Raw genomic sequence first — 13,691 nt, 5'->3', positions numbered from 1 at the left:
TTGCAAAAAAAGGGGGGCATGCAGAGTCTTTGGGAGGCTTGTAGAGTGCTCCTGGGGGCTGGGGGGGCAAAAACGGCCCTCCCCAGCCCTCAGGAGCACTTTGCAAGCCTCCCAAACCCTCTGCACCTCCATTTTTGCAAAGGGGGAAAGGTTTCAGTAGGCCAAAAATGCAGTATTCAGTGTATAAGACGCACCCATATTTTTATCCTCTTTTTTGAGGGGAAAAGTTTTGTCTTATACTCTGAAAAATACGGTATATTATATGCCCTGCCTGAGTTATAGTATTTGGAATTCGTTCTCCACAAACTCTGATAAAGAACTGAATCCTTGGAATAGCTGAGGGGGTCAACACCAGCTTAGTCAGGGCCCAATTTCTTTATTTGTTGGTTTGGGAACAGGAAGACTGTGTTTGGTCCACCATCAGTCCCAGAGGCTCATCCACAAGGCTTTGGAGTAGTCACTCTTATTTAGCCAACCCACCTGACAGGGTTGCTGTTATGGAGGAAAGAGGTAATAGGAAGCACCATATATGCTGCCTGGGGGCTATTTTATCAATAAGTCAAACGAATAAGAAATGAATACAAGCCTAAAGATCCCAAATGACACTGGCTGGAGTCTAAACATCAGTAAGAATCAAGCCTTTATGATCAAGAAGTGGATCCCACACCATTAATTGGTTAGACAAAATGAAAACATATTTTTTTCCAGTCAGCAACGATAAAAACGAGAAGGGCAGAAGAGCAGAAAGGTAAGCAGCAGGAGAACACGGAGGAGGTTAGCAGCTCTGCTAGAAAGGTGTTATCCAGAAGTCAAACCTTTGGGCTGAGAAGATCAGAAGAATTCTGAATCAAGAAAAAAAAACATGGGGGGGGGGAATAAGGAATGAAGTCCAAATCTAAGGACTGCAAGCCAGGTTTTACTTAATGATAGCGCTAGAAACTGAGCCAGAAACGTTTTCCAAGAGAAGCAGCGAAGAGGATTTATCCCCCTTTGGAAAGATGCTGTGAAAAAAAACAGAAGAGCGAAGCCAAGGGAAGAGCAATTGTGTGAAAATGGTTATACTTCAGTAGTAGAGGACATGCGCATATCGTCCAAAATAGAAATCCACGGCATCTGACTTCTGTCTGAAATTCTGGAAGCTGCTGCCAGCCAGGACAGGCAATGTTAAGTTCAGTGGATCAGTGGTCTGCCTCAGCACAAAACTTCCTATGTTCTGCAGAGGAGCCCCCTGGAGGGCAAAGTCTCACAAAGGGTATCCCTGTGTGTCTGCATAGGTGTAGGGAGGAAAAGGGATGGTGTGACTCTTGCATGGCAGCCACGTAGATAGCAAGAAAAGGATGTTCCTGGTAAATTCCTAGTGAAGAAACAAACCTCTATACTGTATTTTCAAAGGAGGAGCTTAGACATGATTAAGTTGGCCCAGGTCCTTGCACTATGGGAAGCATCAAGGTTTGATTTGGCTTGCAGAACGTTTTAACTTTGGCATATGGACAGAAACTCTTTTGTTCCAAGAGTTGCTCTAACTAGTACCTAGTAAAGCTGGCTGAATTTCTGCAGACTGCCTAGCACTCATCTCTGGTCTCCTCAGCCAGGAAGGGAGGAGGCTAAACCCACAGCAGTTTACCAGCATCCCAGGGCTCCCTACTCTTAACAGGCTACAGCTAGAAACAAGGAAGTCTCTCACTCCCACTAGGAGCTAATTAACTGGGGCGGGATTCTTTTAAAGTCTGCCAAATAAGCAAGCAGGAGTATCAGTCCCAATGACAACTGTACAAACTTGGCTCAACTACATAACCTTTACTGAAGACCTATCCTATCAGCCTCTGCCCCCTTACATACACACACACATAAACACAGAACCACTGGCAAGCTTTATGAATGATAAACTCACACATTCATTACCTGTGCAAAATGCAGTGGCAGCCTAAGTTATCTGACCATTGGATTAGGTGGATAATTCAGCCCTTGGAAATCCAAATAGCATGCAAGATATAGAAATGTTTAGGGGAGAGGGGAAAAGAATTGAAGTCTGAGTTTAGCAGGAAGTGTTCTACACATAGCAATAGCACTTAAACTTACATACTGCTTCATAGTGTTTTACAGCCCTAAGAGCCCTAATGTCTTTTGTTCTTCAGTGCTGGTAACTCAGTATGTGTGTGTGTGTGTGTGTGTGTATACATATACATATACATATACATATACATATACATATACATATACATATATATATATATATATATATGTGTGTGTGTGTGTGTGTGTCTGTGTTTGTGTGTCTGTGTATGTATGTATGTATGTATGTATGTATGTATGTATGTATGTATGTATGGATAGATATAGATATAGATATAGATATAGATATAGATATAGATATAGATATAGATATAGATATAGATATAGATATAGATATAGATATAGATATAGATAGATTTATATAAATATAAATGCATAAATAGATATAATGTATAAAAAGACTTCTTTATATCAACCTTGTGAGGAATGTCGAGATAAAAGATAATAACTCGTGACCGACCTTATAGTGACCTTTAAGACTTAATGAAGACTTAAAAGTACAACTCTCCAATCTTAGTTCAAGTTTCTTCTCCACTCTTCTCAGCAGGGATGGTATTCATTACTCCAGAAGTCCAGAATGCCATTTATATAGGCTAGGTCAGTGATTCTCAATCTGTAGTTGGCCAACCCCCGGGACCCTGCAATGCCTTCTGAGGGGGCTTGAAGAAATGATATGATTTAAATCTTGAATTAAGACTTGGGGTTCTGTGGCCATGGACCATTGACCACAAAAGACACTTAAAAGGTAAAGAAAAGGTTGAGAATCACTAGGTTAGGTAATATAGACTGGATAGGAAGGCAGTGTAGCCCCTCCCCATTGTACTCCCTGTAGAGCCAAGGTGGTGCAGTGGTTAAATGCAGCAGTGCAGGCTACTGCTAGATCAGCAGGTCAGCGGTTCAAATCTCACCGGCTCAGGGTTGACTCAGCCTTCCATCCTTCCGAGGTGGGTAAAATGAGGACCCAGATTGTTGGGGGCAATATGCTGACTCTCTGTAAACCGCTTAGAGAGGCCTGAAAGGCCTATGAAGCGGTATATAAGTCTACTGCTATTGCTATTGCTAGAGCAGAGCACTTAATGATGTCATGCTTCATCATATTTCTACATTATAACAAGTAATAGAACAGGTACTTTATGATAAAATATGCAACAATCAGCTAGCTTCTGGCCAAAAACATTAAAGTTTACTCTGAATCAGTGAACAATTAGGAAATATTAAACTAAGACCATATCCTATCAGTATCAAATATTAAACTGACCATATCCTATCAGTTCCTTCTTTTTTTTCCTCCCCTGTTCCAAGGCTACTTTTAAAAGATGAAGGTTGATGGACTCGATAGTATTTTATTGGCCTGTGGCAACTTAGCTATACCAGGCCTTGAGTTAGAAAGTGCTTGACAGTGGAAGATTAAAAACAATCCCAGGAATTTGTTGCAAACTTCCTGGATGATTCCCCACACGCAGTGGCGTTTTCTTGGCTGCTTGGCTTATAATCAGCAGAGTGGAATGTTGTAAATTAAATATTTTTAAACAACTTTGCTCTCTCCCTGGTTAAACATTGCAAAGATTGCTCTTTCTTGTCTGTTTCATGCTGGGTGGTCTCTCTCTCTCTCCCTCCCTCCCCATTTGCTGTATGTCTTCCTCAAATACAATTAACCATTTAGATGTTGCACAAAGGATTAGCTTATGCATACAAGGCCAGCCACTAGTCCTTTTCGTTGGGCGGCTGAAAGAAAGGATGAGGGGCAAAGAACTGGGGGCAGATCTTTTCCTTTCTACTAAAAAACAAAAGCCAGGAAAATCCACTAAACTCTTCAGTTTTCCTTGAATGATAAAGACCCAACTATAGCTTCCCACATGTTTTCAAGTCTGAGCTTCACAAGCCAACAGCTTTCTTATCTTACTGGTTAAAATGTACCACTTTTTATGACATTCCAGAAATTTTAATATCTTTTGAACCTAAGTTTTAATTAATCATACTGTTTACACATTTTGCAAGATTCCCTGTCAGTTACTACTACAGCTATTCGCAACTTCATTCATTGTATGGGTACCTTCAATTACTACCTCAAGTAGCTTGGATATTAGGGAAAAGGGAAATATGACATTTCTTAAGAGATACTGATGAAATTAATGTTTACACTTGCGTATTCTGTTAAATAGGAACAACAGCTCAAGCATCGGAATTTAGGCTAACCATGAAGTTTTGGTTCTTCAAGATTAGCCATATTCTCAACCTGAGTTACCAGCACTGAAGAACAAAAGACATTACCGTGTTTTCCCCAAAATAAGACAGGGTCTTATTTTCTTTTGACCCCCAAGATAAGTGCTTGGCCTTATTTTCAGGGAGGTCTTATTATTTTTGAGGTGCAGGAGGTGGCGAGCGTGGTCACCTCATGGCTGCTGCTGTGTTGCAATATTTTCAGGGAGGGCTTATTTTGGGAGGAGGGCTTATTTTCAGGGAATCAGGGTATAAAAGAAAGGTGTTTCTTTTCTAGCGAATTTAACAGTAGCTGATAAATCTCATTCTAACTTTGGCGTGGCATTAGGCTGCAGGCTACAAACAACTAAATTGACAGCAATTGTATAATGGGTAAAATCTCTACCTAATACTCTATGCAGGACAAGAAAAGGAGAAAGCTGACAAAACAGGTTGGCTTACATAGCGTTCATAGATAATGGATTACCTATGAAATAATGTGGAATCAACATTCTACTCTACTGGCTTGTTTAAAGCAAATGGTATAAATGTATGAATGAGTGATGCCCAGGCTAGGCTTGCAGAAATGCCCTGCCCAGAGCATGTGCGAAAAGAGATGTGAGATGAGCCATTGTTGGCCTCCATTGTTGATTTGTATAGGAGACACACTGGAATTGTGAAGGATGGGAGGAAATAAGTAGATGGCATTGGAAAGGCTGTTGCAAGAAAAAGAAGAGTTGTATACTGATGAAGTTCTGCTCTGTTAAGCCAGTAGTTCCAGTTCTGGGAATTAACCGTTATCTTGGTCCCCAGCTACTAAATGCCAGATGAGTAACCAGATTGTTTCTGTCTTATGACATGATGCTAATTGAGTGTACAAACTTGATTGGACAAAACCTCCTAAGGCTTTTAGTTTTGGGTGATTTAAACATTCAAGTCTTGATGGAGGGGCAAGTGCACATCCTGAATTCATGGTATTCATGTTGATCCTGGGCTTGTCAAACTGCAGCCCCAGAACATGTTGCTAGCATGCAATTAATCTGTTCTTCGCTTTGGAGCAGACATGAAGTGTTAATGAAATACATTAACACTTTCCTTTTGCTGTAAGCAGGTCACATGCTTTTCATACTGTAGATCATGAATGCCCTAGACCAGGGGTCAGCAAACTGTGGCTCTGAAGCCACATGCGGCTCTTTCCTCCCTCTGCTGCAGCTCCGTCACCAGTTGGCACCACAATTTTGAGAGGAGCTTCTGGGGGGGGGGGGAGAAGCACAGTGCGCCTGGAGAAGACTCTATGGCAAGGGGAGGGCTTTCCAGTTGTTTCCACAATTGATAGGGCTTTTGGTTATGACAGGTAGAGGAAAAAGTATACCGCGCTAGGAGGAGACTCTATGGTGGGGGTACTGAACTTCCGGTCAGCTCCAGAATTGAACAGGGGGCTTCCGGTTAAGACCTTTGTGGCTCCCGGTGTTTTCTTTTCTGTGGGAAACGGGTCCAAATGGCTCTTTGAGTGTTTATATTTGCCGACCCCTGCCCTAGACCAAGGGTGTCAAACTCGCAGCTCGCGGGCCAGATATGTCATATGCTGGCCAAGCTCACAATATTTTGTTTAAAATGAAGGAATCACTATTGTTGTTGAATATATGATGTACAATGATAACAATGTATCTATGTATATTTGATGGACAATTCGTGATTTTATATACAATTGAAAATGGTGATGCACAAGTACAAAATGTTGGAGAATTTTTTCATATGGTAAGAACAATAGAATGAGATAGGTGATACTAGAAAGACATATTATTACTAAATAGATTAATGATGTAATGGAATGTTGGTATATACATGAATCTAATCTTTAGAATATTTGTTTAAAAAATGAAGGAATAATAATTGTAAGCTGAATGATTGTATGATCTACAATGAGAATAATGTACCTATGTATACTTGATGGACAATCTGTGATTTTATATATAATTGAAAGCAGTGATACACAAATGTTTGTAACCAAATGACATGCTATATGTATATGTAATTGATGATGGTTTTATGTTTCATGTGTTGTTCGTCTTTGTTTGTCTAAAAATAAATAAAAAACTTTTTTTAAAAAAGAAGTCCACCACAGCTTGTTCAATGCAACACCAAATGAACTATGGAAGAAACGTCAACTTAGCTACATATGAATCTAGAATTAAACTAAATGGACAAAAAGATCTTGTATAAGTTACCAATCAATAATATTTGTAGCTCAGGGTTGAAATGAGGGGTCCTTGGTGCTCTCTGAGCTTGTTTTTTTGCAGACATTTCATTACCCAAACTAGGTAACATCACCAGTGCTAGTGAAACTGTGTAATGAAATGTCTGCAAAAAAACCAATCAAGCTCAGAGATCACCAAGGACCCCTCATTGTGTTCCCCACATTCCTAATAAGCTGCGATTCCTACCTTCTGTTGGTGTGGCAGAAAAAATTCATATGCCAGGAAGTGCCAAATGTTTATCATGTGCACAATCCAGATGATGGTGTACATTTTTTGCAGCCTATTATGAAGTATGGGATATTTTTGCTACTTGTCAGCTGTACAAACTTCAGGAGAATTGGGATGTATGAGAAGTATGTATTGAAGGTATTGGGAAATTATATGCTTATGCTTATACCCCACTCCTAACTATGGATCAGTTTTTAAATTTTAAGTACTAGAATCCTTTGCATGTAATAATTCACTTGTAGATATATATTTCTAGAGAGAGGTTGCTTGAAGAATATAGCTTCTGAGGTACAGTAATTGCTTATCTGTAGTTAGTTGGCTTGTGAATTCTATAAATACCAGGGTAAATGGAACTATCTGAAGACTGCCTTTCTGACAGCAACAGACGTGAAGGAAGATGCTTGTTCACAATGGGGTCCAGAATACCCCATACTTCCTTACCATTAGACAATCTGAGAGTTAAATTTCTAGCAATGATCCTGCAATTTCTGAGGGAAAACATTATTTGGAATTATTTTTCATAATTACAGTACTGCCACACACAATGTCTACATCAAGGATGAATCTTTGCTTTGATAATCTACTTTTATCTTGCCCCAAACACCTGCAGGTTATAAAAGAAAAAAGGAAAAGTCAGTGCAAGCTGTGGAGTGCATGGATTAAGGGCCTTGGTTCTTGTTTGCATACTTCATCTTTTTATGGCTTTTCATCATACTACAAAACAAGAGCATAAAGACAGGACGACTCCTCAGATGTGGGAAGTCAGTACAGAAAAACATCATAAAATCTATGTGAGCTTCCTTGTGGAGGCAAAAGGAGGAAGCGATTACTCTCCATCTTCCTAAGGCATGGAAAATAGGGATTACATCAAGGATTGCAATTTCTTCTTGAAATTATATTCCAAATATTCATCCAAAGGTGACAAATTAAATATAGCCTTTACATTGGATTCAGCACCTTCACTTCTTCAGGTTTACTACTCCGTATATATTTTTATCTTAGGACCATGTACTTGTATAAATAAATGATGGGCACCTTGCATCATGTGAGAATGACAGTTCTGTTGAACTTACACATTTTCTTAGCAAAATTACAATGGTCGTTTGCATTGTATGAGGTTTGCATTGTTATTTTATTATATTTGCTGAATAATGTAAGTGTACTAATCAAATCACATTTGATTAGACCTAGGTCATTTTGCCAGTGTGAAGTGGGTTACAAGGGAATAGATTAAAGGAAGGATGCAAACTGAAATATGTAGGGCATCACCCAATATGCTAGTCTGAATTTAAAACCTTATGTTTTGTAATAGCATCCGGGTTATGTAAAGCTCAAGACCCCTAACTGATAATATTATTTTTCAGTAATAGACTTCACTTTATGAGAAATTCATGCTTTGGAGCGCTCAGTTTTCCCTTCAACTGAATAAAGAAAAGGGGATGCAACTTAATTTGCTGAACTTTTTTTTTCCTGGGAAAGTTAGCAGATTTGCAGTTTTATACACTTAACAAATGTCATGCAAACCAGGCACCAGAGAAGCTTGTGAGGTTAATTTGGGCTAGCAGAAGTATGTATTACATTTGTATACACTTACACACATGGGGAGCTAAGAAACCTTTCATCTGAGACAGCTGCTGCATCACATTTTCCCAGTCTAAGCCAGTTCTTTAATGTGGTTTATTTTTCATTTATGAAGGATTGGGCAGGGCTGGTTTATAATTTTGACACTCCTGTGTGAAACAAAGAAAGAAAGAAAAAAAGAAGAGCCCCTCTGGGAGGAAAAAGATGAGGAAGATGTTTATCACACCAACTAATGAAAATGAATACCTCTGGGTCAACAGCTGGAGGCCTTTACAGGTGCAGATATGTGTTTTAGAATCCTACTTAAAAGATCCCTGCAAGCCAAACATTTTAGGGCGAAAACTATGTGTTTCCAAGAACCTTTAGTTCATCATGCTTCAGGCATATTTTAAATTGTTCATTCTTATTTTTCATTATTTTCTTATAATCTAGCTATTATTGACTAGAAAGATAAAATGTAGCTTCATCGTAGATAAAATACTAAGTACAACTCAGATATGATGAGAATTATTGCACTAGAATGCCGGTGTAAAATGTGGTCCAATGTAATATTTTAAATCTAAACAATCACTCTGTGTGTTGACACTTTGGCCAAAAATATTATAAAAGTAGTTTGGATCAAGACTGTTCTCTCACATGGCCCCCAACCTGAACGTTTTGGATTATAGATTCAACAACATCACTGCATAGTTATATTTTTATACAGTGGACTCTATAGTCACAAGCACTACCAAATTGATCTGGGGATCTCAGAAGGGCTGTGCAAAAGCCAATAGTAATTGTCTCCAAGTAATTACTTTACTATAATTGTCTTAGTGGTCGGGACACACTTAATGATGATCAGTTAATGGTAATCTGTACCGTTATGTGCTTGTCCCAATCTGGAATGAAAAGGTGTTTATTTTACATTTTTGGCAAAATCTAATACTCACTGTTGGCTTACACATGCATATTGTCTACAGTGTTTTTCCTCTCTTTTCCAGTTTTTTTTAATGATTGGAATAGTTTGTACAATAATTTTGGGAATTACAGGCAATAGAAGCTAGTAACTACTTCCACTTAAGAAAAAGATAAGCACAGTGTTCACAATCCAAATGGATAGAGAGTACTTTTCTGACCCTTCATCACTTTGCACCCCATTTCTTCTCCCCTTATGTAATGTTTTTTAACCTCATATGCAAAGTTGAATCAACATGCACTACCTTCCTTTTCTAATTAGTGGTACTCAGAGGACTGGCACTTTCATTGCAGATACTCTGGTCAGCTGTTGTTTTGGCGGAAAGCAATCTGTGTGGTCCTCGCTCTTAGCTTGGCTGGCAACAAAATGCGTTCACTGGATTTACAGGGACCCCATATCATCCTCTGCAAAGCAGCCTGCCTGTCAATGAGAAGAGGAGCAGGGGAACTCTTAGTTAAATGGAGGAGACAGACAGATGTCGTTGTAAATATTTCTTTATTAAGAGGTAAAGAAGAAGTTGGAGCAGGAGTGGCTGTCAGCGTCAGTGATGCCAGGAGAAATTCATGTAGCACAATCTCCAGCTGAGCTATTGGTTCAGGTTGCCAGAAATCCATCCTTCAATTCTGCCAGACTCAGATTTCCATCAGCTGTTCAGTGCCCATAATAACTTCATTTGCATGTTTAGCTGCAATAGAGAGGGAGGGAGAGAGAAGGGGGGGAGTAGCATTTGGGAGAGAGAAAAGTTTAAAAGTTATGCTTTGTCCACTGTGACACAAAAGAGACTATGTGGTGCATGTGGCAGTGATGGGGTAAAGTGAAAGCCTCAAATATAATGTTCCAAGCTGAGTGAAATAACCTGGTTTCAGAACTCGAATGAGAAAACTTTCATGTCTGTATCACTGCAGTCAAGTAACACAGCTGGGAGGTACAGAATCACATAAGCATAAAAGGAAGGTAACACTCTCCAATCCTAAGCACTGTACAACTTTCTTGGGTTAGCCCTACATGGAAGTGGGCCCAGAATCACTCAATCCCTGGTTGAGAGGCAACGCTTCTTCAGCTGGCTTCATTCTGTTCTCAGAGCCAGATAGGAATTTACAAATTCTCCACCTCCCCAGAAATTTTTGACCAGGCTGTCTTTTATTTGCCATTGGCAGGGCTACAGATGCATTCAAACCACACAGAAAAGAGGGATTAAATAAGGTACTTTCAAAACTGTCCCAGAATTTGTTGGCATGATTGCTTAAGACCAAGAGCATCTCTGCCAGGCAGATTCGGAGCCCCATCAGAATGTGAGGGAGGCAGGACTGCCTGGCCCAGGAGCTCCCACCTGAATGGCTTAGAGAATGCGGCACTTATTTTTATAGGGAGTGCGGGAAGAATCAGACCTTGGAAAATGTAGGTGTGACAAACTTACAGAAAATCTGGCTCCTGAAGTTTATGGATTACAGTATTGTGTATAATGGGGCAATTTGACAAACATAAGGACAACAATGACTCTGTTCCAACAAACTCCAACATGGTACTGGAGTGAAAAGTATCCCCCCCCCCCCCAATGGATAGCAGATATCTTCTGGCAGCATCTCTCCTTGGGAACGCAGCCTTGGGGGGAAATGAAAGCACCTCCTTGTTATTTGCTCAATTAGCCCCAGACAGATTGCTGGTGGTGGTGGCAAAGCTAAGCCATAAAGAGGAGGAGGAAGAGAAGGAGGAGTGTGTGGGAAGAGAAGAAAGAAGAGGTTAGGACCAAAACCCAGGACCACCACGAAGCTCCAGCCCTCAGGGGCTCAAAAATATTCAGTTTACTCACTCAATTACACACAGTTTCATAAATCCTTTTAAATAAAATACAGTACAGTCCCTGGCACTAAATTGCTCTTCTATTATACACCACTGACGAAAAGGCTCAGTTGTGTATGAACACTTTTTAAAAGCTGGAGATATTTTTAATAATAGCATCTAAAAAGAAACAGTGAGTTGAGCATGGGCATGAAGCTACAAAAATGTAGACATATGCAGGTTCATGTATGCATCTCCATGAATGTGGTCTTGAAATGCAATGCTTTTGGTCCCTACTACCCCAATGAATATTAAGATGATAGAAAGCATAAGAACCTTGAGGACACGAAGAGCAAATGGCAAGAAACACACATTTATTTATCAAATTTTGGAACTGCCCATCACACTCACAGAGTGTTAGGCGCAGGCAACCAGATCCATATGTGCAGAGTTCAAACTAATTACTTTATTATATTTTTCTTATTATTCAGGAATCTCCCCAGACTGTTTGCCTTCTCTTGGAACCAAATAGACAAGGCTCTATGAAGCTTTGGAGGTGGAGAGGTCAGTTCTGGATTTCTTATGGTTGCACAAGAATTCAAGGCTAATTCCCCACTTGAGACCTCCTCACTGCCTGGCTATTTCCCAACACAGGTCTCTGGGTGGTGTACTAGTAGAAGAGAAGGGTTCTGGAAAGTATGTAGCTGGGAGAGTAAAAGGAAACAGGCTATTTAGCACAGACAACAGTAGCTTATGGCAAATGTGTTCCACTCATAGATTTATTTTGACAGTGGATGGAACTCAGAGCATTTTCCTATTTGCACCAAAGCAACAACCATTGGCAGTTTTATTGTGGGCGCAATTTGGCATGCTTTACCAACTATTCTGCTGATATCACAGCCACTGTTTTTTTTTTGGCCATGGGATCAACTCATCATTGTTTGGCCAGTTAAAGTTGGTGTGGACATAGCCCCACTCCACTGGCCCCTGTCCTCCATTGCTATGGGCAATACTGAAGTTTAGCTTTTTCAATCTATACAAAATCCTGATACTGGTCCTGCGACCTGGATCAGCCTCCCGAAGGGCAGCTGACCAGTAATGATGGTGGTGGTGCAGGGTTATGCGGTGAATGAGAAGAGAAACAACCAACCCTTTCTCTGAGGTTTATGGCATGAAGCCACCCTCTGCCCTACACGTGATTGCTGGCTTCCAGAAAAGCACTAAGCCCATAACCCAAAACTGCTCACTTATCAACGGATAGTCAGGCTTCCTTTGAACATACCTGCCAGACCTTACTGTATATTTTGGCACCAAGCAAAGACTTTTTAAAAAAATTCTCCCAAGCCTCTAAATAATGTGTTAATGCCACCATGATTTAAAAATTTTCATTCCTGCTTTTAGATTTAAGTTTCTATTGTTTGAGCAGTTTGATTTGATTTTCTCTTTATTCACTGTTTATATAGTGCCTAGAGATTCAGTTTGGCAGAGAGGTTAAAACATCAGATTAGAAACCAAGAGACTCTGAGTTCTAGTCCCATTTTAGGCACAAAGCTAGCTGTGTAGCCTTGGGCCAGTCATTCTCTCAGGAAAGAGGCAATGGCAAACCATTTCTGAAAAACTTTGCCAAGAAGATGGCAGGGATTTGTCCAGGCAGTCCTATTGGACAAAGTTGAACAGGAAAAAAATATAGTGCCTTAAAGTATGTTTTTGTTAAATGTTTTAACCTATTGTTTAAACTATAACTTTTAATTGTAAACCTATTTAAGATTTATATTCCTGGAAAGAGCCGAGGTGGCGCAGTGGTTAGAGTGCAGTACTGCAGGCCACTTCAGCTGACTGCTATCTGCAGTTCAGCGGTTCAAATCTCACCGGCTCAAGGTTGACTCAGCCTTCCATCCTTCCAAGGTGGGTGAAATGAGGACCCAGACTGTGGGGGCAATATGCTGACTCTGTAAACTACTTAGAGAGGGCTGAAAGCCCTATGAAGTGGTATATAAGCCTAACTGCTATTGCTATTGCTATTGCTAGGCAGTATATAAATGATTTAAATCGATGAATAAACTTCCATCAACATGAGGAATAAATACCAATTTTTAAACTATAGCAGGAAACCACTGCCTCTGCTCTAAAACCTGCACGGTCACACCTTCTTCTATTTATGATATCTATCCGCTGTAATTATTATGGAGGAAAGAGAACTACAGTAACCATTTGCTGACCCAGACTGCTTCCCCTATACTTCAAAACCAAGAACGCATGAGAGGCTTTCAGTAAGAAGGAAGACCACTGCTTATGTCTACTAAAAGTCTGATGTGTCTTTCTTTTGTTGGGAAAGAAAACATTCAGTAGGTGCCAGGGCAAACTGGAAGCTTAATCCTCTCCAAGGATTGCAAGCCAGGACAGAAGGAAAGAGAAGCAATATTCTTAGGAGAAACAATCAAAATGGGGCAGCTCACTGGACTCACTAGAGAGGTGAAAGGGAAAAAAGAGATTTCTTTCAAGGGGGAACTTTCATACAACCCATCGTGAAAGGGAAGAAGCCTATGTATTTAAGATATTTTCCCACAAACTCTCGGATACCTTGGCCTGAGGAATGTAGTTTATTGAACTCCAGA

General features: G+C 40.1%; 1 protein-coding gene across 2 annotated transcripts in view; it reads right to left on the bottom strand.

Moving 5' to 3' along the window:
• Window positions 1-9,775: 9,775 nt before the first annotated feature.
• The window catches only part of EIF2B3 (eukaryotic translation initiation factor 2B subunit gamma), a 107,312-nt gene continuing 103,396 nt past the window's right edge, over window positions 9,776-13,691 (bottom strand). For both annotated transcript variants that reach the window (XR_015697281.1, XM_087719759.1), the window contains exon 12: window positions 9,776-9,982. Coding sequence is in view for 1 of the 2 variants with exons in the window: in XM_087719759.1 (XP_087575885.1) it covers window positions 9,930-9,982 (53 nt within the window). In the remaining variant the exon portion in view is untranslated. The remainder of the gene's footprint in view (window positions 9,983-13,691) is intronic.

This window comes from Thamnophis sirtalis, unplaced genomic scaffold (assembly GCF_051295495.1).
Source record: "Thamnophis sirtalis isolate CommonGarterSnake01/CBP01778 unplaced genomic scaffold, rThaSir2_p1.2 scaffold_7, whole genome shotgun sequence".
In the NCBI taxonomy this organism is placed as follows: Eukaryota; Metazoa; Chordata; class Lepidosauria; order Squamata; family Natricidae; genus Thamnophis; species Thamnophis sirtalis.
This window is presented reverse-complemented; position numbering and strand designations above follow the sequence as displayed.